The sequence below is a fragment of the Mytilus trossulus genome, chromosome 12 (genome assembly GCF_036588685.1).
Source record: "Mytilus trossulus isolate FHL-02 chromosome 12, PNRI_Mtr1.1.1.hap1, whole genome shotgun sequence".
Classification (NCBI taxonomy): Eukaryota; Metazoa; Mollusca; class Bivalvia; order Mytilida; family Mytilidae; genus Mytilus; species Mytilus trossulus.
In genome coordinates, this window is record NC_086384.1 from 19,098,833 (window position 1) to 19,122,936 (window position 24,104).

The 24,104-nt window shown below is 31.6% G+C and overlaps 1 protein-coding gene across 2 annotated transcripts in view; it reads left to right on the forward strand.

Annotated features, from left to right (window-relative positions):
- Positions 1–24,104, forward strand: part of LOC134693098 (uncharacterized) — a 36,171-nt gene that overhangs the window by 2,773 nt on the left and 9,294 nt on the right. For both annotated transcript variants that reach the window (XM_063553805.1, XM_063553804.1), the window contains exons 3-8: positions 8,799–8,830; positions 12,520–12,629; positions 13,863–13,972; positions 16,833–16,991; positions 20,767–20,866; positions 22,342–23,547. In XM_063553805.1, the coding sequence (XP_063409875.1) occupies positions 12,554–12,629; positions 13,863–13,972; positions 16,833–16,991; positions 20,767–20,866; positions 22,342–23,547 (1,651 nt within the window). In that variant the 5' untranslated portion in view covers positions 8,799–8,830; positions 12,520–12,553. The remainder of the gene's footprint in view (positions 1–8,798; positions 8,831–12,519; positions 12,630–13,862; positions 13,973–16,832; positions 16,992–20,766; positions 20,867–22,341; positions 23,548–24,104) is intronic.

Consider the following 24,104-nt stretch of genomic DNA (forward strand, 5'->3'; position numbering starts at 1 on the left):
GATTCATGGGAAATTCATGTGAGCAAAATTTGTCTTTGTAGACTGTTTTCAGGTGTCAACAACCAACTGTTTGGATTGGCCGGACAGGTAATTACTTTTGTCAAAGATTTTTCTTGGAACCAAATGATTCGAAATGACACTTGTTGTTTGGAATTGTAAGTGTCATGAGTGTAGAACATTTTCAAAATTTTAACACCTTGGTTTGAATTTATTTTTCTTGAGTGTGCTGCAATTAAGGTACCTTAATGCTGCCCTCATGCTGCAAATCAAGTACATGTATTATAGAGAAAAAAAGGATATACATTTGTAGGATATATACATCGTTGGGTTCTCTATTGTATAGTTTTAACTGAAACTTCAGACATCATGTATAGGAAGTTACAACAGACTTTTATTGAATGAATCTGCAGTTCTGTGTCAAGTTGTATCTCAAAAATTTTCTTATTTATTCACCTTATCTGACAACCCTGGTCAACTTGCTTTTTTATAATAACACCAAATAAAAAAAAATAAGTGTTATACTTTAATTGATGAATAAATATATCATTCAGGTTAAATTTCTAGAATATTAAAACTTAATATATAATTTATTTCTGTATAAACAAATAGGAATCTTTTATCACATTTTTAAAAGTGAAAGATGGAGTATGGTGCCCAAATTAAACAAAGCTAAACTACCATAATTGCTGTAAAAGTTTGCCAATAAAAAAGAAAATTCCACTGTAGACATTGATACCATTTAGACGAAGGTTGACCATCAAAGCTACTGACCATTCTATGTTTAAAGATGGTGAATAATTTGGTGAATTTGACCAGAAACAAGGAATTATTTGGATCCAGAATAATTTTGGAAAATTGATAAGAAATTTATGATGAAAGTTACTAACCCAACTAAATATGGTTAGCTATGTGTGCATGGCTAAGTCTAAGTTAGTTGATACTAAAATGATCACAGGCACTTGCCTCAGAAACAAAATTCCTTTATAAAGGGCAAAAAAATTTTGAGACAAGTGCCTGTGGAAATGATAGAGAAAGTAAAATTAACATTAGCCATGCACACATGGCTATCCCTATTTAGTTGGTTTAATTTTCATCATACATTTCTAATCAATTTTTCAAAATTTAAAATTATTCCAGATATATATATTTAAAAATTCCTTGTTCAGAAGAGATAAATAATATTGGAAATACCAAGTTATGTCAATTACTTATTTTCTCAATGAAATATACATAGAGTTATCTCCCATTGAACACAGTTGAGTTTTAAGTACATGTATTGATTTATACAAAAATAAAAGTTATTTCAATACAATTACCGGTATGTACTATTATTTACAATTTATTTATAAGAATTCTTAGAATATATTATCATTTATAAACCACATGTTTATCTTTTTTAATATTAGTAATAGTGTAAAAAGACTTAAAAAAAGAAAGACCAAAAATATTTTACAAATTATGAAAACCCAAATGTCTTGTTGGTTGTTGACATCATTTAGCACAGAAAGGTTTCACATTTTATAATGGTAGTAGTTGAACTTGAAACTTAGATAATTTATCAAAACTTAAGACAGATAGTCAATGATCAAAAATGGATTTTTATAGAAAATGAAGTAGTTTAATTAGGTACATTTTATGTGATGAAAAAATAAAAGCAGATTGATCTGCAATGTTTCAATGTTTAGTTCTTTGATCACGAAAAAGCAAAGATAAATAAATGAAAATTAATGATTTGAAAAAAATAAAAATAATTACACAAGGATGAATAAATGTTATATAGTTTCTATTGACATTAAATATAGCCCACAAATTTATTCATCATGATCATTATAAAAATCTAGTTTTTTAGCTCACCTGGCCCGAAGGGCCAAGTGAGCTTTTCTCATCACTTGGCGTCCGGTGTCCGGTGTCCGTCGTCGTCGTCGTTAACTTTTACAAAAATCTTCTCCTCAAAAACTACTTGGCCAAATTGAACCAAATTTGGACACAATCATCATTGGGGTATCTAGTTTAAAAAATGTGTGGCGTGACCCGTCAAACCAACCAAGATGGCCGCCATGGCTAAAAATAGAACATAGGGGGAAAATGCAGTTTTTGGCTTATAACTAAAAAACCAAAGCATTTAAAGCAGAAATGACATGGGGTAAAATTGTTAATCAGATCAAGATCTATCTGCCCTGAAAATTTCAGATGAATCAGACAGCCCATTGTTGGGTTGCTGCCCTTGAATTGGTAATTTTAGGGAAATTTTGCTGTTTTTGGTTATTATCTTGAATATTATTATAGATAGAGATAAACTGTAAACAGCAATACGGTTAGTAAAGTAAGATCTACAAATAATTCAACATGACCAAAGTGGTCAGTTGACCCCTTTAGAAGTTATTGCCTTTTATAGTCAATTTTTAACAATTTTTATGAAATTTGTAAATTTTAACTAACATTTTCCACTGAAACTACTGGGCCAAGTTCAATATAGATAAAAATAATTGTAAGCAGCAAGTTCAGTAAAATAAGATGCACAAACACTTCACCATCACAAAAACACAATTTTGTCATGAATCCATCTGCGTCCTTTGTTTAATATTCACATAGACCAAGGTGAGCGACACAGGCTCTTTAGAGCCTCTAGTTTATAAAATAAAATATTTACGATAGATGTCTTTTGTATTGTCACAAAATCTTTATGGCATGTATGGAATTAAGAAGAAATTGAGATATTTTTTAATTATTATATATATCAGCATAAAATATCATAATTGACAATGTTTGAATATTTACTAAACCAGTTTAACTTTTTTTTATTGTTTTTGGTCCATTTATGTAAGGTGTATTTTATGATTCAAGAACTAAGCTGACATTCTATTTTTGGAGTCTAGACTGATATTTTTTTTGGAGATTGATTAATTGTTAGCTGCTTGATGTCCACTGTCTAGCTACATGTATATTGTATGCCCATTCAAGTGTGTACAATTTATACAATTGATTTAACTTGTGCAAAAATTAGAAAAGAAAAAATGTTTATATTTCAATTTTATTCTTACAATAATCAATATGCACAATAAGGGTGCATCATGCGCTATTGGCACAGCTGTTTATTTCTTCCTATTTTGTATTTTAATCAAAACAATTTATGTGAATACCCATTATTTTACTCCATTTCTATCCTCCTAAATTGATTCTACATTGTGTATAAATCTTTTTCTTGGTGTATACATATGCCACATTTATTATTATTAACATATAAAATTGAGAATGGAAATGGGGAATGTGTCAAAGAGACAACAACCCAACCAAATAAAAAAACAACAGCAGAAGGTCACCAACAGGTCTTCAATGTAGCGAGAAATTCCTGCACCCAGAGGCGTCCTTCAGCTGGCCCCTAAACAAATATATACTAGTTCAGTGATAATGAACACCATACTAACATGACTAATTTCCAAATTGTACACAAGAAACTAAAATTAAAATAATACAAGACTAACAAAGGCCAGAGGCTCCTGACTTGGGACAGGCGCAAACATGCGGCGGGTTAAACATGTTTGTGAGATCTCAACCCTCCCCCTATACCTCTAACCAATGCAGATATATACTAGCTAGATAGTATACAATAAAGTTTTGGAATACTTAATTACAATTATCAGGAGAAAAAATTTATGAGATGAATCCTTAAACCTTGACAGTGCATCAAAATGAAATAATTCATGCCTTTATGGATAACATGTCCATGGGTCACATATGCCCATGCTTGCAGTAAACGTTATAAAGGGGCATTATTCACTTTTGGTATAAGTTGCACTACCCAAATTTTGTTTGATCTGTATTTTGTGGTAATAAGCATTGTGCTTAAGTTTCATAACATTTAGTTGAGGCAAACTTAAAGTGCCATATGAACATATTTTTTTAATTTTTTTTAAAGAACTAATTATTTAAAACCGATAGAAAAAAACCTGATAAAAAATATTAAGAAATAAGCATGTTATATCCTATTAAACATTTCCATCACACCTGTCTGCGACAAGTCCCGAGTGCCAGTCTGAATAACTTCCGGTTTTCCAAGAATGGAATGTGTGACTTCACATTATGAACAAAGAATATAAACAACAATGGCATCTGCATCAACTTCGAAACAAGAGGATAGCCACGACAGTAATGAGAGTGATTCTGATGAATTGTCTCTGTCCTGTGGTTCATCTGAATTTGAAATGGGAGAAAACGGGAGCTCAGGTTTGGAAGAGAACAGAAACCAATTTTGGGACATACAGACAGACAAGGGTAACACTTAATGCCCCATCCAATTATGACAGGGGCATAAATGGGCTAGAAAAACCCAGAATTGTTTAATTTGCCAAGGTGAACTTACTTTGGGTGACTGTAATTCAAAAGATTGAGACTTTAGTGCAAATCTAACAATTCTCTTTTATATCAGTGTTTCAAACAGACATATTTAAGGATTATTTTAGATTCTGCAATTTATTGTTGACAGAATATAAGACTTAGTAAGTTAGAGAGATGCATGCAACATGTCTTAAGTTTACTGCAGCAAAAATAGAAAGTGTAGAAGATAAAAATAGCATGGAAATTATTGCAAAATTATTTGACAGAGAAATAAAGACAGTAATTTGATTGAAAGTAGATGGCTACATACAATGGTAAGGAGATATTGATTTTCTCTGAATATTTAAGTTGATCAACCTCTCCTAATCAATAAGTTAAATCTAAGTTATAACACTCTGTTAATGTATGAAACACACATTATTGTATTTGATTATGAAGAGAAGATGTTACTTTAACTGACATAGGGCCATGATAGTCATGACAGTTGTATTTTTATCAATAGGAAGACATAATGAATGTATTAACCTTCTTAGAGGTTATCATGGTTATTGATTTTAATTTGTTGATAAAGGTCAAATTATGAAAAATTCAAATTTTGGTAGAATTAGAATATTGTTTTTAAAACTAATTCTGTCAGCCCGCCTGACTTAAGAAATAACTTTATCATGTTTATCATTAATGTAAAGGTATTTCTTTTCCTAAACATTATATCATCATTAATCGGACATCTGTCATGTTTGTTGTTGCTAATAATTTATTTTCATGGAATCAATATAAATAAAAGGATATGATTGAGACAGAACATACCGTATAGCGGATATCTCATTGAATAAGGTGTACGAAAAATTTTGGTCGTTATTATTTTGGCAGATTCAAAACTCTTAAATTGGCGGAATTTATTTTGGCAATTTTGTTCAATCCACAAAAATAAGCAAAAATTTAAACCCAGCAAAAATAACCCGCTGTATAGTAATGAACACAGTAACATTTACAGAGAAAAATCTTCATCAATTGACAGGTGTCATATTACATTTGTATATGATATAAAGCTCAAAATTATCCCCAATCTAAAAAGATATGAACAATAAAAAGAACCATAGAAATAAAAGACTAGTATCACTATATGGCAAATGACAACCACTGGTGATCCAGGTTCTTGGCTTGAACCAGATAAGATAAAAAAAATTGCTTTTGAATACTTTTTAAAATCGTGCATGGCCTATCTGTCTATCTGGAGGAAATCAATAGTGGCTGTCAACCCTCAAGATCTCTTAAGATTGGAAAACACAATGAAACTAATACAACTTTAAGTGTATATGTATATGTATGCACCAAAACCTACGGAGACAATATTTGGACAAAGCTACAAATATACTGCCAGCCTCTGTACCCCTAAAGTAAAAGAGCAGCCCACTTCATTTCCTGATTTTAAGGCCTTGAATAAAATATTGTTTGTTTCCCCAATTCCGACCGACCCTGCAAAAACAGTGCTACTCATAAAATTTTATTGTCAAAACTAAGTCGAAAAATTATTTTATCCATTTCAGATTTTTCGACTTGCAGCATCGTCCAATACTGTGATACTATTCAGGCTTCTTGAAAAAAATAAAATGATTTCCCAACATACCTACCCACCTTGCTTGGCAGGGTAGGGATTGGGGAGATAAACAATATATTAATTTAGGCCTAACAATTAAGTGAAATTAGAATATTGTTTATCTTAAAGCTTGTTTTAACATTTATATAATTCTTTAATACATGTACAAAACCATAACAAGGATGTGGAGGATTTTTATTATAAAGTGCCTTGTAATAGGATATAATTCTGTACCACACCATTTAAATCACAGTAAAACCTTATTGCATGATATTTTGATTCATATTTCCTCATTTGAATAACATTCTTGGTAACTGTTAATAATCATATAAGGAGATTATCAGCCAAATGTTGTCCAGATCATGTAGGCGATTGAATATGATTAATAAAAATGTTTGATGATCGTCCAGTGTCAAATATTTCATGACCATTTTCCTGTTTGAATGGTTTCACACTAGTAATTTTGGGGCTCTTTATAGCTTGTTGTTTTGTGTGAGCCAAGGCTCTGTGTTGAAGGCCGTACATTGACCTATAATGGTTTACTTTTTTAAATTGTTATTTGGATGGACAGTTGCGTCTCATGGGCACTCACACCACATCTTCCAATATCTATATTCAGTATGTGAATACTTTAAAAATATCTCTTAAAGTGATTGATTGAATGAAATATAATGTTTTCTCAACATCAAGTGGAAATATTTTGTTTTACTTATTAAAATACCTATTAAGGTAGCAGGTTGTGAAAAGTGATTGAACAGGGATTAACGATTGGGAATTGTGACTAGTCCACTCAAAATAAGGGTGATGTTCAATAAGGTGGAAATTTAAATCTGCATCAGTCCACCAATGGACCTTTTGAAAGAGATATCGCATTGATTTGATACCTTCTTGTACCAAAAGGATATTTTTATGCCCCACCTACAATAGTAGAGGGGCATTATGTTTTCTGATCTGTGCCTTTGTTCGTCCGTTTGTTCGTTCGTTCATCCCACTTCAGGTTAAAGTTTTTGGTCAAGGTAGTTTTTGATGAAGTTAAAGTCACAACTTCTTGAAACTTTGTACACATGTTCCCCATGCTAAATTCCTTCTAATTTTAATGACAAATTAGAGATTTTCCCATATTTTCACCGTCCACTGAACATAGAAAATGATCATGCAGATGGGGCATCAGTGTGCTGGGGACACATTCTTGTTTTTACTAAAGATGCAGTCTATTATAAATGTGCTGGTCTTACAGTAAAAGTACTTGGAAGTGAATATGAATTGCATTGGATTTCAGATTAATGGATTCACATGTTGTTGATATAAATCTCACGCAAACAAATAATTTTATGGTTCCATAAAAATAAATCTTCATATCAACAAAAGTGTGACATTGCAAAATATATGATTATGTATAGCCCACTTTATGATTTATGTATACTATGTATACTTATGTATACTATATATTCGTCTACTTATAATGAATGTAGTTTATCAAAATAAACATTATTGTAAAACAGATAAGTTTCTATAGTTAGAATTTACACATGGAAGAACAAAACTTATATAATATATGATCTTTGACTTTATACACAATGTACATATGCTGAGATATGGTATTATTGGCAACCAGTCAACATAATAGACCAGAGACTATTTATTTCACTTTCTAATTTCTGTAAAAATAAAAAAATAAAATTGTTTTGTCATTTTCAAAATGTTATGTAAGAATGACCACCTTTGTCATTTGTATGTTTTCAGTGGTAAATCCAGAAATTTTCATAAATGAGGGCCCACTGACTGCCTAAGAGGGGGCCTGGTGCAGTCACGCTTCACCTGTTAGTCAAATGCATTGTTGTAATCTATTTTTTCACTCTTTTGCTTTTTGGAAAATGTTGTTTGTGCTGTATTCTTAAAGACCCTTCTACCACAAAATTTGTTACATGCACACGTATATAAATTGCAGTTTTTATCCAACACAATCATAGGTTTGTGCACATATTTAGACTTGTTTATATATGTAAGCTGAGATCCTGATATTTGACCATTACTTTAACCCTAATAGCATATTTGTCATCCTAACCTTGATTGCCACTTATCATAATTTATTGTTTTACATAAATCAAAGGGTTTGTTTCTCATTCCATTTGTTTTCCATTTTATCATGTCTGGGTCTCATATCTAGGTTTCCGGTAGATGGTAGTCTCATTGGCAATTATACCAACAACAACATCTTTTTATTTTGTATTATTTTTGTCTAGAAATTATACTTCTTATTTCAAAATCATGCAACAGCTTTCACTAAAACATCTTGAGTTTACAGACTGATTGCTAAATTTTATGAAAAATTGATTAAGATTCAATTGAAGCCTGCATGTAGAAGTGAATAAATTGATCTGAAAGCATTTTACATGTCTCCACTGATGATGATGTCAAATGAGATAAATTTATAACTTATAACTTTGTCATAACTGGAATAAGATTGCACTGAGTCACAAAAATAAAAAGTTAGGAATTTTATTTTTGGAGAAATTACATGAAAAAATTATATACAATTGTTGCCTAAAAAAAATAATTGTTGAATATGATTTGTTCAGAATATTGCTCAAACCAGAACATGACAGAGTATAAAGATGATAAAAAAATGAATTAGCAAAAATTAGAAGCATTTTGAGTTTGTTTAACCTCAGGATCTAGCTGTCTAAGCCTTGGGGGAAATTAAATGAAAGTTAAATTGATAATAGTCCCAAAAATATATCTCTACTTTTGCAATGTACAAACTAGTCCAAGATATGAAGATTTCTTTGTAAATTATTAACAACCTCCACAACAAAAATAAACAAACAGTATTTATTTGATGATCTTATGTCTATTTATGTTTCAGGTAGGACCAGATTTACCTGTATATAATAACAGGTAAGAATTTAAATCATTAGTGATAGATATATGGATGTTATTTAGTCATGTGACATGGACCATTACATGTCAATGAACAGAAAGTGTCTGTACAGGTCAAAAGTCAAGTGCCGTGGACCATTTAATTCAATACAGACAATAAAAGACTATAATTTGAATTGGACTATAAAAACTAATCCTTGCTACATATGATCACAATACTTATACTCATGTTTGTAATAAAAGTATATTTATATAATTTATCAGTTCAGATTCGTGTGATTACACAAACTTATGAACAAACTATGTGTACTTCTTAAAATAGAGACTAGGATTTTAAAGTCAACTAACTATATTCTAAATTAAATTAAATTTCTGAAAAACCATCTGTCTTTTGAATCATGCAAAAGGATTTTACTCTTGGTAATTAGAAACAAAGTTTTATTTAGAAATTAGCCATTTATTAAAAAAGGACATAAAAAATTTAAATTCAAAACATATGTTTGATGACTGGAGACATTCAGTAGCTATCAATGCTTCTTTTATCTGTAAGATGTTATCATGACTCTGACACAAATTATACAGTAAGACATATGGAATGTTTAAATAAATATACTTCATAATGGTATACACAGTGAATATAAGTAAAGGTAATAATGGGTAATGATTTGTAAATAGCTGTGAGACAGCAACCCATCAAGGAAAGAATACACATTACTTGTATAGACCATGCAGATGTTTACTCTGTATATGGTCTTGAGTAATGAACAAGATTTCTAACTACATGTGTATATATGCAAAGGAAATGATCGTACATTATACAACAAAAGACCAATCGTCAATTCTAAATTCCAAAATGGTCTTAAAACAATGAATAAATAAAAGCAGCAATAGGGAGTCTGTAGAACCTTATTAGGTTTGAACTTTTTTGGTTGAAAATTACATTTTTTTGTGTGGGGTGTTATTATAATCTCAACATTGCAACTTATTTGCACACTGAAACCTGTTGTCTCCCTTTGCCAAGAATTAAAATATTGGTAAAGTTGGAAATGTTCTATTAAAATGAATTAATTTAAGATTTTCCATCTCCATCAGGCCAAGGTGATTTTCAATGACTTTGGCTATTTGACTTTTTAGTGCCTTTTTGTCATATCTCTCTTAAAGTTTCTACTTAATACATTGTACTTATACATCTCTGGCTTTCAATTTTTTGGCTTTGAGCTTTTCTAATCAGAAATGGGTAATGGCAAAAAGTGCTTTGGAGTTACAAAATTTATAAAGTTTTGTTTTTTAGGTAAAGGCATGTAGGAATTGACTATTACATGTTTTAATGTCACTTTCGAGTGAATATGTCTTTTTATAATATCAGAGAATATGCACAACTTTGAGTTTCATAATTTTGAAATAAAAGTCTAAAATGCCTCTTTTATCATGGATATAATTATCTTATCTTACTTGTTTATATTAAAAAGAAGATTGATCTTTCAGCATATATATGTTAAAAGGCAGAAATTATTTAAATCCATAAATTTCTTGAAAATGAAAAAAAAATCCTTTTTCAAGATTGCAATATTAATCCATTCTTATTCTTTACTCTTTTCAATTTAAATACAATATACCTGTCTAAATTTTGGATGTAACATTTAAAGATGAGACTTAACCCTGCAATGATTTCTTGATATTTACATAAATTTATCAAGTAAAACTCATTGATCATCATAATACTAATACATTGTAGTAAATAAAAATCAATTCTAATGGAAATCCTGTGAAGCAGGCTAACAGTAGACAGGGAAACAGTCTAATCAATTCATTGTACATAATGTATAATAACATATCACTTATTTGTAAAATATATACTGTAGATTTATTTTTTCAAGGTTTTTTTTTAGGATTTCGGAGGTGAAATTAAGTTAATTTGCAAATTATTGAAAGTGATTTTTAGGGAATTCTTACTAATGGATTGTTTGTCAGATAACTTTCATAATAATTAATGTAGAAAATTAGAAAAAATTACCAGCCATAACTGGTTTTTACCACAAAAACCAGAAGATAATAAAGAAACCTTGGGGAAAATACAAAATGGTATACACACTTTGGATTATATGCAGAAATTGTCAAAACCAATTGAAATCAATTAGTACCTAGGAATATTCAATTTTTCCTCATTTTCTTAATTTGGTATTGAGGAAAAAGAGTCCCAAGTATTCATTATGAACAGATATATCATGTTAAAGAGGGGTATTTACGAAAAATACCAGTCGAGAGAGTGTAAAATTTTACGAGCCATAAGGTGGGGGAAATTCATTCTCAAGACTGGTATTTTTGCAAATACTCCTCAAGAACATATGCTATATCTGTTTAATTACACTGAATGTTAATGTTCAAACACACATCAATGATCGTGACGTTACAAGCATCCAGTCAGATAGAGTATTTTTAGGCAAATACCACGACCTGGACAGCAAGAAAGGCATATCCTTTATGCAAATACCTGGCGTCGTAAAAAAAACCCTGATATTCATTCGATAACAGTGAATTGGTGAAAAATAAACTGCCTGTCAAAGCCCAGGATTCTTACATTTATATATAAGGTGTAATTATATGATAAATTCCATAAAATCAGACAGTGTTTCATGGTTGTAGTTGAAAAAATCCATAAACTTTAGAAAACAACAAATTTATATTCATGCTAAAGTTATGCTTTAAAAAAGCTCCATCCCTTTGAAAACACAATAGTTATAAAAACTGTTAGATGGCTCCTCTAACAAAATTGTCTAAGTGAATGACAATTTTAACCATTTTTTTCTCTAAAAAAAAATCTATAAACAGACGTCTGTTATTGCAATTAACATCTATAGGAGCAATTTTTATTATCCAATCTCCCAAAGTATTAACAGATGAGGAGGAAAATATCAGTTGCAGAAAGAAAATTGATTTTTATCACTGACCAAACCTGTGTTCAAAAGTTCTAATTTAGGTGTTTTCACCTCCCCGCCTGGTTCTGATTTTAGATATAGATTTATATTTTACAATTACCCGGTATATGTTATAAATTTTTGTAAAAATATCAAAAATAATTTAACATTTTTTTATACTAAACATGTTCCGGGATCTTCAGGTGATTGTAACCATGGTAACTAAGTACAACCCATTTAATAGCATAACAAAAGGATATGAGGTATCCAACCATGACAAAAAATTAGTACACGCAGTGCAGAAAACATACACAAATCAAAAGAACCACACTTGTATTGCTGTTCTTCATCTTATAATCACATTTAACATGTTTAACACCTTCAAAACACATATTTGACTAATAGTTTTGAATAATACAAAAATGTATGAATGAATTCTAAAATTGAGGGCACATGTTACCTGTTTTTCATATATGTCCAGTTTCTGGCTTGGTGTATTCGAAATTTCAGTAGCTAGCTGTATGGTCTGATGTTTAATTTATAAAATAACAGTATATAGTGTGCATAACAATACGGTGATTGTAGGTCTTTTTAGTCAGTTTTGAAAACAGAAAATTGTCATTGGTGTGCAAGTTACTAAAGTTTTGCTACTGAGTGATGAATAACAAAAGGCATTCTGGGTAAATACTTGCTACAATTGTGCTACTTGTTAGAAAGGAGTGGCTATGGCTACTTTATCATACAAAGTTTAGAAAAAAACACATTTCTAATTGAATTCTTATTGTTTTGCAGATTTATTCTTTATTGATATATCAAAATCTTCAGAATGGAAGTACCAAGTCACATGGTGCCCCCTGATGGGATCGAGTTCAGAGAATCGGAGATGGTTCCAACACAGATGGGTAAGAAAGCTCCCCCTGGTGGGATAGAGTTTAGGGATTGAAATTATGTAGATGAGTAAGTGGTCATGGAAACCAACCTTTTGGTATAAAATTTACTAAATGGAGTAAAAAATGAAACCCAGTATTGTGTGTGGTTAATAACATTGCTTTATAAAAAGCAGTAGTAAAAAATGTATACAATTGACCATTGATGCAACACTCGCGCATGATTTTGAGGGTAGCAATAATTTTGTTAAAATATATAATAAGGTCAGCTTAATTAATTAAGGTACACCATAAAAGGTATTTCAATGATATTTAGTATCAGCTGTGTTAGCATTGACTCATCTTACTCCATTTAGATTATTTTGTAGTGTCTCATCAGTCATGACATAAAAAATTGTGAAAGATTTCCTGTAGTTTACCTGTTCAAATATTTCCATATTTTAATTTCAATTTGCAATACTTGTGGTATCGATCATATTAGATGAAACATATTCCTCTGTGTCAACAATTTAAGGTGGAACATAGATATATATTTCCTCAGATAGAGTTGCCAAAATGAAGATTTTTTATGCTTTAGGCAAAGAACTAGAGTAAGACGGATTGTGTACTGCCATTGTACATTCCAAGATGGTGGTATACCATGAACCTACCTTAAGTTATTTTGAGATTATATGACCTCTTTATTTGAAACCAATAACTCTCAACCATGAATCTGTTTATATGAGTTACTGTATGTGTTTATATGAGTTACTTTATGTGTTTATATGAGTTACTGTATGTGTTTATATGAGTTACTGTGAGTTACTGTATGTGTTTATATGAGTTAATGTATGTGTTTATATGACTTACTTTATGTGTTTATATGAGTTACTGTATGTGTTTATATGAGTTTCTGTGAATTACTGTATGTGTTTATATGAGTTACTGTATGTGTTTATATGAGTTATTGTATGTATTTATATGAGTTACTGTATGTATTTATATGAGTTACTGTATGTATTTATATGAGTTACTGTATGTATTTATATGAGTTACTGTATGTGTTTGTATGAGTGCCTGTATGTATTTATATGAGTTTCTGTATGTGTTTATATGAGTTACTGTATGTGTTTATATGAGTTACTGTATGTGTTTATATGAGTTACTGTATGTGTTTATATGAGTTACTGTATGTGTTTATATGAGTCACTGTATGTGTTTATATGAGTTACTGTATGTGTTTTTATGAGTTACTGTATGTATTTGTAGGAACCTGGTCTACCAAGAGAATACCAAGGGAGACATTTTTAGGACCATATGTTGGTGAGATAATCCGAGATAGTGATGAGAGTACAGTTAGCTACAGATATGCTTGGGAGGTTTGTTTTTTTTATTGTTTGATTGAAATGCACAAGATTAAACATGGAACATTAAAAACAAATACCAGGGTAAAGACATTGAAATGTTTCATCTCCCTTACTGTCAGACAAATTTTTTGCTCACCTAGCCCAAAAGTGGGTAAAATTTAACAAAACTTGGCCACAATCATCATTTGGGTATCTAGTTTAATAGATATGTCTGGTGACCTGGCAAACCAACCTAGATGGCCACCATGTCTAAAAATAGAAAATAGTCGTAAAATATCGATTTTGGCTCATATCTCTGAAACCAAAGCATTTAGAGCAAATGTGACATGGGTAAAATTGTTTATTAGGTAAAAATCCTTCTGCCCTGTAATTTTCAGATAAATCTGACAACCCATTGTTGGGTTGCTACTCCTAAATTGGCAATTTTAAGAAAATTGTGCAGGTTTTTGTAATTATCCTCAATTTTATTATAGATAGAGATTAAACTGTAAACAGCTATATAGGGTGAAAGAAGAGAATATTCAGAATTTAACCAAATTTGCATTATCTCACAGATTTTTAAGAAATTAACTCAAATATGAAGTTTCATAAATTTTTCATAAAGATTGATAGAATCCTAGGCCTTAAATATGATGACTCAGCATAAATTCACAGTGTACAGTATGCATAGTTTACTGAAAGTCCTGAATACAAAATTAATTCATAATATTTGCATATATAAGTTATATTGTTGAGAAGAGCTTAATATATTTACTCTTCGCAGTCATTGAAACTCATCGATCCTTCCTGAATATTATTTATGGGGTGTTTGTGTCCTGTCGATAACCCCAAAATAAGCCATAAATTAACACTTAAGTCTGCCTTTTTTGTCACCTTGGCATAAAAAATACAAGCTAGAAATACAAAAGTATCTCAACAAAACTTACAATAGTGTGTTCTATCCCGAATATGTACTAAATATTACAAACTGCTAGGAATAGCAGACTAATCTTGGAAACTTGAGGCCCCAGGGGCAAAAAAACATAGAAAATTGCCTACCCCCTGGATCATAAAAAAAATAATTTAACTTGTAAATGCTATGATTTTATGATTTTAAAGTTCTTGATAGAGAAAACAATAACTATGGTTGGAAGTTATGCATAAATCAGATGTTAGCAGTCATTTCTATAACATTTTAAGTGATTTTATATCTCAAACCGGTATCTGCATACACACAACTATTGCAAATATGGCTTTGTTTGAACTCATCTAGTACATATATATATATTAGCTTAAATGTGTCAAATATATGGTAACAAATGATACGTATACTGTTGTGAGAAGAATTCTAAATTTACCATTTGAGGCAGAAAAATGTGAATTTTGATCGACAAATAGGCATGTATAGTAAGATGTGGACTGGAGACACTGAGGCAGGATTGGATATTTTATATAATCTTGAATGTTAAAATGATTAACTGCTAAACATTAAATTTATAGTATTCTGATATGCTTTCACAATATTTTATCAAAACAGTTTTAAACAGGTTCTAGGCATTTTAAATCAGAAAATATGCAAATAGGGTAAGCTCTCTTGCAAATTAAAAAAAAAAATGAAACAGGGGAGGGGGTATAAAATGTACAGTAAAGAAAAACTTAGAGTATACACAGTGATTTCTTTAAGGCTATAATTCTGATAAATGAGTATTAATGTGAGAAAACCTGATTTTAGAGAGTTTTCATTTGAACAAATATTTGTATAGGTTGCACTTTGTAAATACAGCGGTTTATCAAACCACACCTCTTTTAGGGAGATTTAGAATATTCATAGAAAATTGATTTTGTTTATATACTGGTTCCAAGTTATGATCTCATAATGACATAACTTGGGAATGTTACCAGTAAATATACGTGTGCAATTTGTTTATATTGAAATCTGTGGTAACCTTTTATTCGAGGTAGGAGAAGTTAAGAAAATTAGTGTTAGTTTAAACTGTGAGAAGTTCAGGGCATATAAACGTTAATAATATGCTGCACAGCCCTATATTTTGACCTTTGAAAAAAGTTGTAGTGCATATGAACTTTTAATTCTAGGATAAGATTTTATTCCAAACTTCATAGTAAAAGTGGTACAGTTTTAGCCGTAAAAGGAGTTCCTTTGGGAAATTGCATTGTCAATATTTACAGAAATGCAACATATATAGGGTGAAAAAAGAGAATATTCAAAATTTAACCAAATTTGCTTTATCTCACAGATTTTTAAGAAATTAACTCAAATATGAAGTTTTATAAATTGCATTAATTGTCAATATTTACAGACATGCAACCTATAATGTACAGCAAAGTAAGGTCTACAAATAAGTCAACATGACATAAATGGTTAATTGACCCCTGAAGAAGTTATTGCCCTTTACAGGCAATTTTTAACAATTTTCATAAATTTTGTATTTTTTTAAAAGTTTTTACAAAATATTTCCTTTATAACTACAGGGCCAAGTTCATTATAGCTAGAGATAATTGTAAGCAGCAAGAATGTTCAGTAAAGTAAGATCTGCAAAAACATCACCATCACCATAATCACTTAAACACAATGTTGTCAGGATTCCATCTGTGTCCTTTGTTTAATATGCACATATACCAAGGTTAGCGTCACAGACTCTTCAGAGCCTTTAGTCTGCTTGACGAAAAAGGGCATTAAGGTTTACCATTGTATGTACATTTCAAAATTGAAATGATTAAAAAGTTAGGCATAAACAGTTACAATGTATTATAAGGCAGATTACTGAGTCCCCACAAATTAATTTAAGGCCCCACTAGGAGCCTCTTGTTCTTTTCATCATAATCATATTAACAAAGTACACATTCTAATTTTCAAGTTTATTTTCTTTTGTAGATATTTAATTTAGAGAATGGTGAATATTTATACACAATAAATTCTACAGACCCTGATCATGGTAACTGGATGAGATATGTAAACTGTGCAAGATATCTAGAGGAACAAAACTTAGTCTCTGTACAAAAAGATATGGAGATGTTTTATAAAGCTATTAAGGTAAGGGGTCAGAAAAAAGACAAAATGACAAATAACAGTACACAAAGACGAGAAACAGTCTACAAACAGACTAACACCAGTATAAACAGACAAAGAACAGTCTGCACACAGACTAACACCAGTATAAACAGACAAAGAACAGTCTGCACACAGACTAACACCAGTATAAACAGACAAAGAACAGTCTGCACACAGACTAACAACACTATAAACAGACAAAGAACAGTCTGCACACAGACTAACACCAGTATAAACAGACAAAGAACAGTCTGCACACAGACTAACACCAGTATAAACAGACAAAGAACAGTCTGCACACAGACTAACAACAGTATAAACAGACAAAGAACAGTCTGCACACAGACTAACACCAGTATGAACAGACAAAGAACAGTCTGCAAACAGACTAACACCAGTATAAACAGACAAAGAACAGTCTGCACACAGACTAACAACAGTCTATAAACAGACAGAGAACAGTCTGCACACAGACTAACACCAGTCTATAAATAGACAAAGAACAGTCTGCACACAGACTAACAACAGTCTATAAACAGACAAAGAACAGTCTGCACACAGACTAACACCAGTCTATAAACAGACAAAGAACAGTCTGCACACAGACTAACAACAGTCTATAAACAGACAAAGAACAGTCTGCACACAGACTAACAACAGTCTATAAACAGACAAAGAACAGTCTGCACACAGACTAACACCAGTATAAACAGACAAAGAACAGTCTGCATACAGACTAACACCAGTATAAACAGACAAAGAACAGTATGCACACAGACTAACAGCAGTCTATAAACAGACAAAGAACAGTCTGCACACAGACTAACAACAGTCTATAAACAGACAAAGAACAGTCTGCAAACAGACTAACAGCAGTCTATAAACAGACAAAGAAAAGTCTGCACACAGACTAACAACAGTCTATAAACAGACAAAGAACAGTCTGCACACAGACTAACACCAGTATAAACAGACAAAGAACAGTCTGCACACAGACTAACAACAGTCTATAAACAGACAAAGAACAGTCTGCACACAGACTAACAACAGTCTGCACACAGACTAACAACAGTCTATAAACAGACAAAGAACAGTCTGCACACAGACTAACAACAGCCTGCACACAGAATAACAACAGTCTGCACACAGACTAACAACAGTCTATAAACAGACAAAGAACAGTCTGCACACAGAGTAACAACAGTCTGCACACAGACTAACAACAGTCTATAAACAGACAAAGAACAGTCTGCACACAGACTAACAACAGTCTGCACACAGACTAACAACAGTCTGCACACAGACTAACAACAGTTGCACACAGACTAACAACAGTCTGCACACAGACTAACAACAGTCTGCACACAGACTAACAACAGTCTGAACACAGACTAACAACAGTCTGCACACAGACTAACAACAGTCTGCACACAGACTAACAACAGTCTCACACATACTAACAACAGTCTATACACAGACAAAGAACAGTCTGCACACAGACAAAGAACAGTCTGCACACAGACTAACAACAGTCTGCACACAGACTAACAACAGTCTGCACACAGACTAACACCAGTATAAACTGACAAAGAACAGTCTGCACACAGACTAACACCAGTCTGCACACAGACAAAGAACAGTCGGCACACAGACTAACAACAGTCTATAAACAGACAAAGAACAGTCTGCACACAGACTAACAACAGTCTATAAACAGACAAAGAACAGTCTGCACACAGACTAACACCAGTATAAACAGACAAAGAACAGTCTGCACACAGACTAACAACAGTCTATAAACAGACAGAACAGTCTGCACACAGACTAACAACAGTCTATAAACAGACAAAGAACAGTCTGCACACAGACTAACAACAGTCTATAAACAGACAAAGAACAGTCTGCACACAGAGTAACAACAGTATAAACAGACAAAGAACAGTCTGCACACAGACTAACAACAGTCTGCACACAGACTAACAACAGTCTGCACACAGACTAACAACAGTTGGACACAGACTAACAACAGTCTACACACAGACTAACAACAGTCTGCACACAGACTAACAACAGTCTGCACACCATGGCTTCAAAAAGGATCATATCATTTTCATGACATTGTCCATCTGGGATAAGCATGAAACGGTCATCTACTTTTCAAGAGACAGTCATTTTAACATAATTCACCCAAAAAAAATGGAAGATTTTGAGCTCTTTTTTACCCGACATTGGTCATTCATTGGGATGGCCAACTGGTTACCATGATTGCCTTTTGTCTATTTAGTTGTAAGGGATAAAAATCTGGTAATATATAAAATGTCTGGCTGGCTAAAAATAATTTTGGAAGCCCTGCTGCACACAAGATTTTTTTTTATACAACTACTGTGAAAGTACTTGAATCTTGGGTATCAATTTTCATTGTTTGAACAACATTACATAAGATAAGATAAGATAAGATTTATTTTATTAGAGTGTCACCATCCATTACAATATCAATATATATATACACATAAAGTCATAAGAACCTAATATTTAAGTAAACAACTAATGAGACACTATCATTAAAACAAACATCTAATACATACATAAAAGGACAGTAAATTAAAAAAATAACAAAAATAACAAAACATATATAATTTCTAGATGACATGTTTTCGTCGATAAAACGTGGATTTGAGTTAATTGTAAAAAAAAATTAAAAACTGAAGCCATTATATATAGGTTTGAAACGAAGGTTACAAATTGTCTAGATTGAAGATAATTGCAAAGCAAACATTGACCGGTGATAATCCTAGTGATCACACTAATTAACTCGAGATAAAGTGATCAACAGATTAAAGACCATCAACAATGATCAAAGGTGTTTATTAGGCCATACACATGTCGTCTAAAGAAAACAATTACATAAACAAATGCTATAAACATATTTTAAAATGTAAACTAATTCTTATCAAAAGCAGGCCTAGCATGAAAGATCATTTTCCTACATAAGAGAATTATGATGATTTCATATGAACACTTTATCATAGCTATAGCATATCAATACCGGAAATCTGATTTTCATGGATCAAAAATTTTTGATGAGAATTAAAAGTTGTACTGTAGTTTAGGATTTAATGATTAAATGGGTATAATCCTGCCTGCAGTTGTAGTTCATAGTAAGTTTGCTCAGTGTCTTCTTTTAAGGTGGTACCCAAGACTTTCACTCAAATTAATTTGGCTCGTTTAATTTTCATAAAATGTTGGCAAGCGTATTTTCTTTGACCCTTTAACAAAAATATAAAAATTTCAAAAATTTTGAACCAACTGATTTGTCAGAAATATTACACTGGTTATATTAAATATAGCAGTTTGACAAACACCAATTTTGATCATTGAGAAGCTTAATATTGCTTTTACAACAAAATGTAATTAAAACGTTTAGCTGACTTTACAGAGTTATCTCCCTGTAGTATTAGGTACCACCTTGAAGTATTCTCAGATTTGGCAATATTCAATATAATCTCTAGATCATATCATTAGTCAAACTTACATGGGGATCTTTTCATGCTTTGATTTGGACAACAGAAATTTTATTTCGTTGGACACTTAAATTCGTGGATAGAGTCATCCGCGAAAACCATGAAAATTGATTCCAATGAAGAAAAGTACTTTCACAGTATGTTTATTTTTATTATTATTCAGATTTTTTATTCCCCTTTTGAAGCATTAGGTGAAGTATTTATCTTAGAATGATATAAGTGATATTCTCTTACAGGATATAGAACCAGGGGAGGAGCTATTAACATGGTATCAACCCTTCAAAAAACGTAGAAAAAAGAAAATGAGGTCACCACTGAAGTCGCCAAACAAACCAGGTATGAGATATTATATTTTTTACAGAGCATTTAGGTATGGAATGATACATATGAGCTAAAAAAAGGAAGATTTTAGAAGTTGAAATACTAATTCAATCCATGGACTTGTAAACATATCTTGAATCTTATCAGTAGTTGTCTTAGTCTCTATGTACCTGATGATGATAAAAAACCATTGTCTATCATCTCCAAATTACCTGAATATTTGTTAGGCCAGGATTTTTTAATTTGTTGGTTTACGGATCCGCCGACCCGATTTTGCCGATTTCCAAAATAAAAATAAAATTGAATTTTCAGGCTTTTTTTTATTCTCGCCGACCCTAAGAAATGCATTATCCCTGAAAAATAATTAAAATATCATTTTTTATGAAATAAAATGCATTAATCACTAACAGAAGGGATGACACTTTCTGTTGTGAAAAATGAAACTTTCAGTTCACGTTTCTAAAAATAGACAAATCAATTATTAATGACCTTGAAATGTTGTTTGCGCAAATAATTTTGCGGAACGAAACCTGTGTTTAAAACCAATTACACAATAAGTTCGTTTCCCTTATTTGTCACCAGTCCGTAAGATGCATGTTCTCCTATAAATAGAACCGTCCAAATGTGGACAGGTGGAAGTTCAAGATATCAAGTTAAAATACTGAATTTTAACAAATCATTTGATATTTTCTTGTTTCATAGACAATAAAAAAATATCGTCCATTTGGATAAAAAACGGGAATGCATGACAACAGATTATTTAACCTGATATTCTCGTTTTTCCAATGGACGAGTCTATTACGTTTTTGACACACGTGTTGAAACTTATTTTCGTACGACGTTTTTACTTTTTTTTTCTTTATCAGTTTTCGTGCTTATTATTTTTCACCAAGTTTTGATTAAAATCTAAGTCAAATAACTGACGTGAATCTGTTTTTCTTGTTTGTGAAATGACGATTTAATTTCGTCTTTGTCAGTGTACCCCCCTTTTTTTTACGGGAAATTATTAGACAATGTCATGCGATGTTTACAGCTGAGCAATAATAATTATCAAACTAAAATTTAAGAACGATGAAAAAATAGTATGACAATCATATATAAGAAAGGTGAAATATATTTTTATTTTGCATATCAGTTTTCTGTCTTGAAAGATATTTTTTTTCTTTTTTTTTTCCGACCGACCGACCCGACTTTTTCATGGAGAAAATCCGTAAACCAACAAATTAAAAAACCGTGGCCTAAATGAAATTAGTGTTTAAATTTTGATAAATAATGGGTTTTTTTCTGGATTGTTAAGCAATTTTTTGGCCTTTTAAATTATCTCCCATTTCAGTAGATAATCATTTGATCAATAAACCTGCTAAAAAAGAAGTTAAAAAAAAAACATATGTGCAGAATTGATTTGATTCATACATATAATATGAACATTCATGTATCTTAATATATGTATAGCTAGTGAATAAGTTATATCTTTTATTTTTCTATTTCAGTAAAAATATCAGAATTTGAACCTGAGAAAGAGATTAATGCTTCCCCGGAGGAAATTACAACTCATCCTGCTGAAGATGGAGTTATATTAGGGAAGAGGCACAGGGTAAAGAAAAAGATGTTTGACGATATCATCTTAATGTCTGATCTTATTCCAAAAAGAAGAAGAAGATCCAAAGCGGAAATCATAGCAGACAAAGAGGCTGCTGAAAGAAACGAGGCAATGCTTGATGATTTGTCTGATGGTGTTCCTAAGAAAAGGAGGAAGAAAAAGAAGAGTTTAGTTGAAGGAGAACTCATAATGGATCAGCCAGTGTCAGGTGAAAATAAATCTCCAGCTGATCCTGCTGGTCAAAAAACAAATGGGAGAAAAAAATCAACTGAGTTTATTGTATTAAACAGAAGTGGAGTTGTTGAAAGTCCTTCTGATTTAGAATCTTCTACTTCATCTGAGAGTTTTAAACACACTAAAGGAGATGCATTGGTTTCAAGACCTAAAACAACTGAAGAAAAGAGACAACTGGCTGAAATCGAGGCTTCATGGACATATCCCGCCAACAATCAGGAATACCAATTTGAACATTTACAAAGTTATGCTGTTATTAAAAATGGGAGAAGATTTTATAAATGTGATATATGCTCAGGGATATATAGACATACATTCAGTTTAAAGCGTCATTATTTAAGAAACCATATCAACTGCAGATACTTAAGCAAGGCAGACATGGCGAATTGTTTGGTAGTTCCAGCGCAGCAATGGCTGGACATTAAACATGCTAATGAAGAGTCCTCGTTAAATCAATGCTTGGCTAAATTAGCAAGTGGAACATCTCTGTTGGAGAGCTATGGTGACCAGAGTGGTGTAAATACACCTGGACTTTACCGATGCTGTATATGTAACAAACTCTTTGATGTTCTACAAACTCTGACAGAACACACACAAGACCATCCTGCCACACCTGATCAGAAATTCTTTGGCTGTGATCAGTGTAAGATGAGATTTACTTTCCATCAGAATTTATTACGCCACAAGCTCGTCCATGAAGACAGTCGACAAAAGATAAAGAAGAAGAAAGATAAAAATCCTCCGGCCATCATGGGTCACTTTAATCAGAATGATATCCATGGAAAACCATACAAATGCAGACTATGTCCAATGAAGTTCAAATATCAGTCAAACTTAGAAAAACATCACCAAATCCATACATGTAAGTTAATTATATATATAAAGTCAATAGACCACTTTCAAGTTCATCCGTCACTAGAAAAAGAACGTCAATTATATGCACCTTCGATCCAAAATAGGTGAAAATGAAATCCCTTTTTCAAGGGAATACAATACAATTTGCACTTCAATAGTGGTAAATTTGAAGGTTAACTGCCTATATTGTGCACAATAAAAAAAAACAAATATTCACGAACATTTTCTTTTATATATATACCATAGTCAAGATAGTAGTGGTATACAAACTGCCAAATAATGTAAAATTAGAAAATGAAGATGGTAATGTCAAATGGTCTTATGACCTTAATCATTGGCTAAGTTTCTTATTCCTTCAAAGACTATCATGAAAGTAAGAAGATGTGGTATGACTGCCTATGAGAAAACCCTTCACCACAGACCAAATAACATAGAAAAGTATACACTATAGGGCACTGTACAGCCTTCAACAATGAGTGAAACCAAAACATCATACATGTAGCTAGCTTTAAAAGGCCACAAAATGTCAAACGTAAAACAAATTTAACATGAAAACTATTGTTA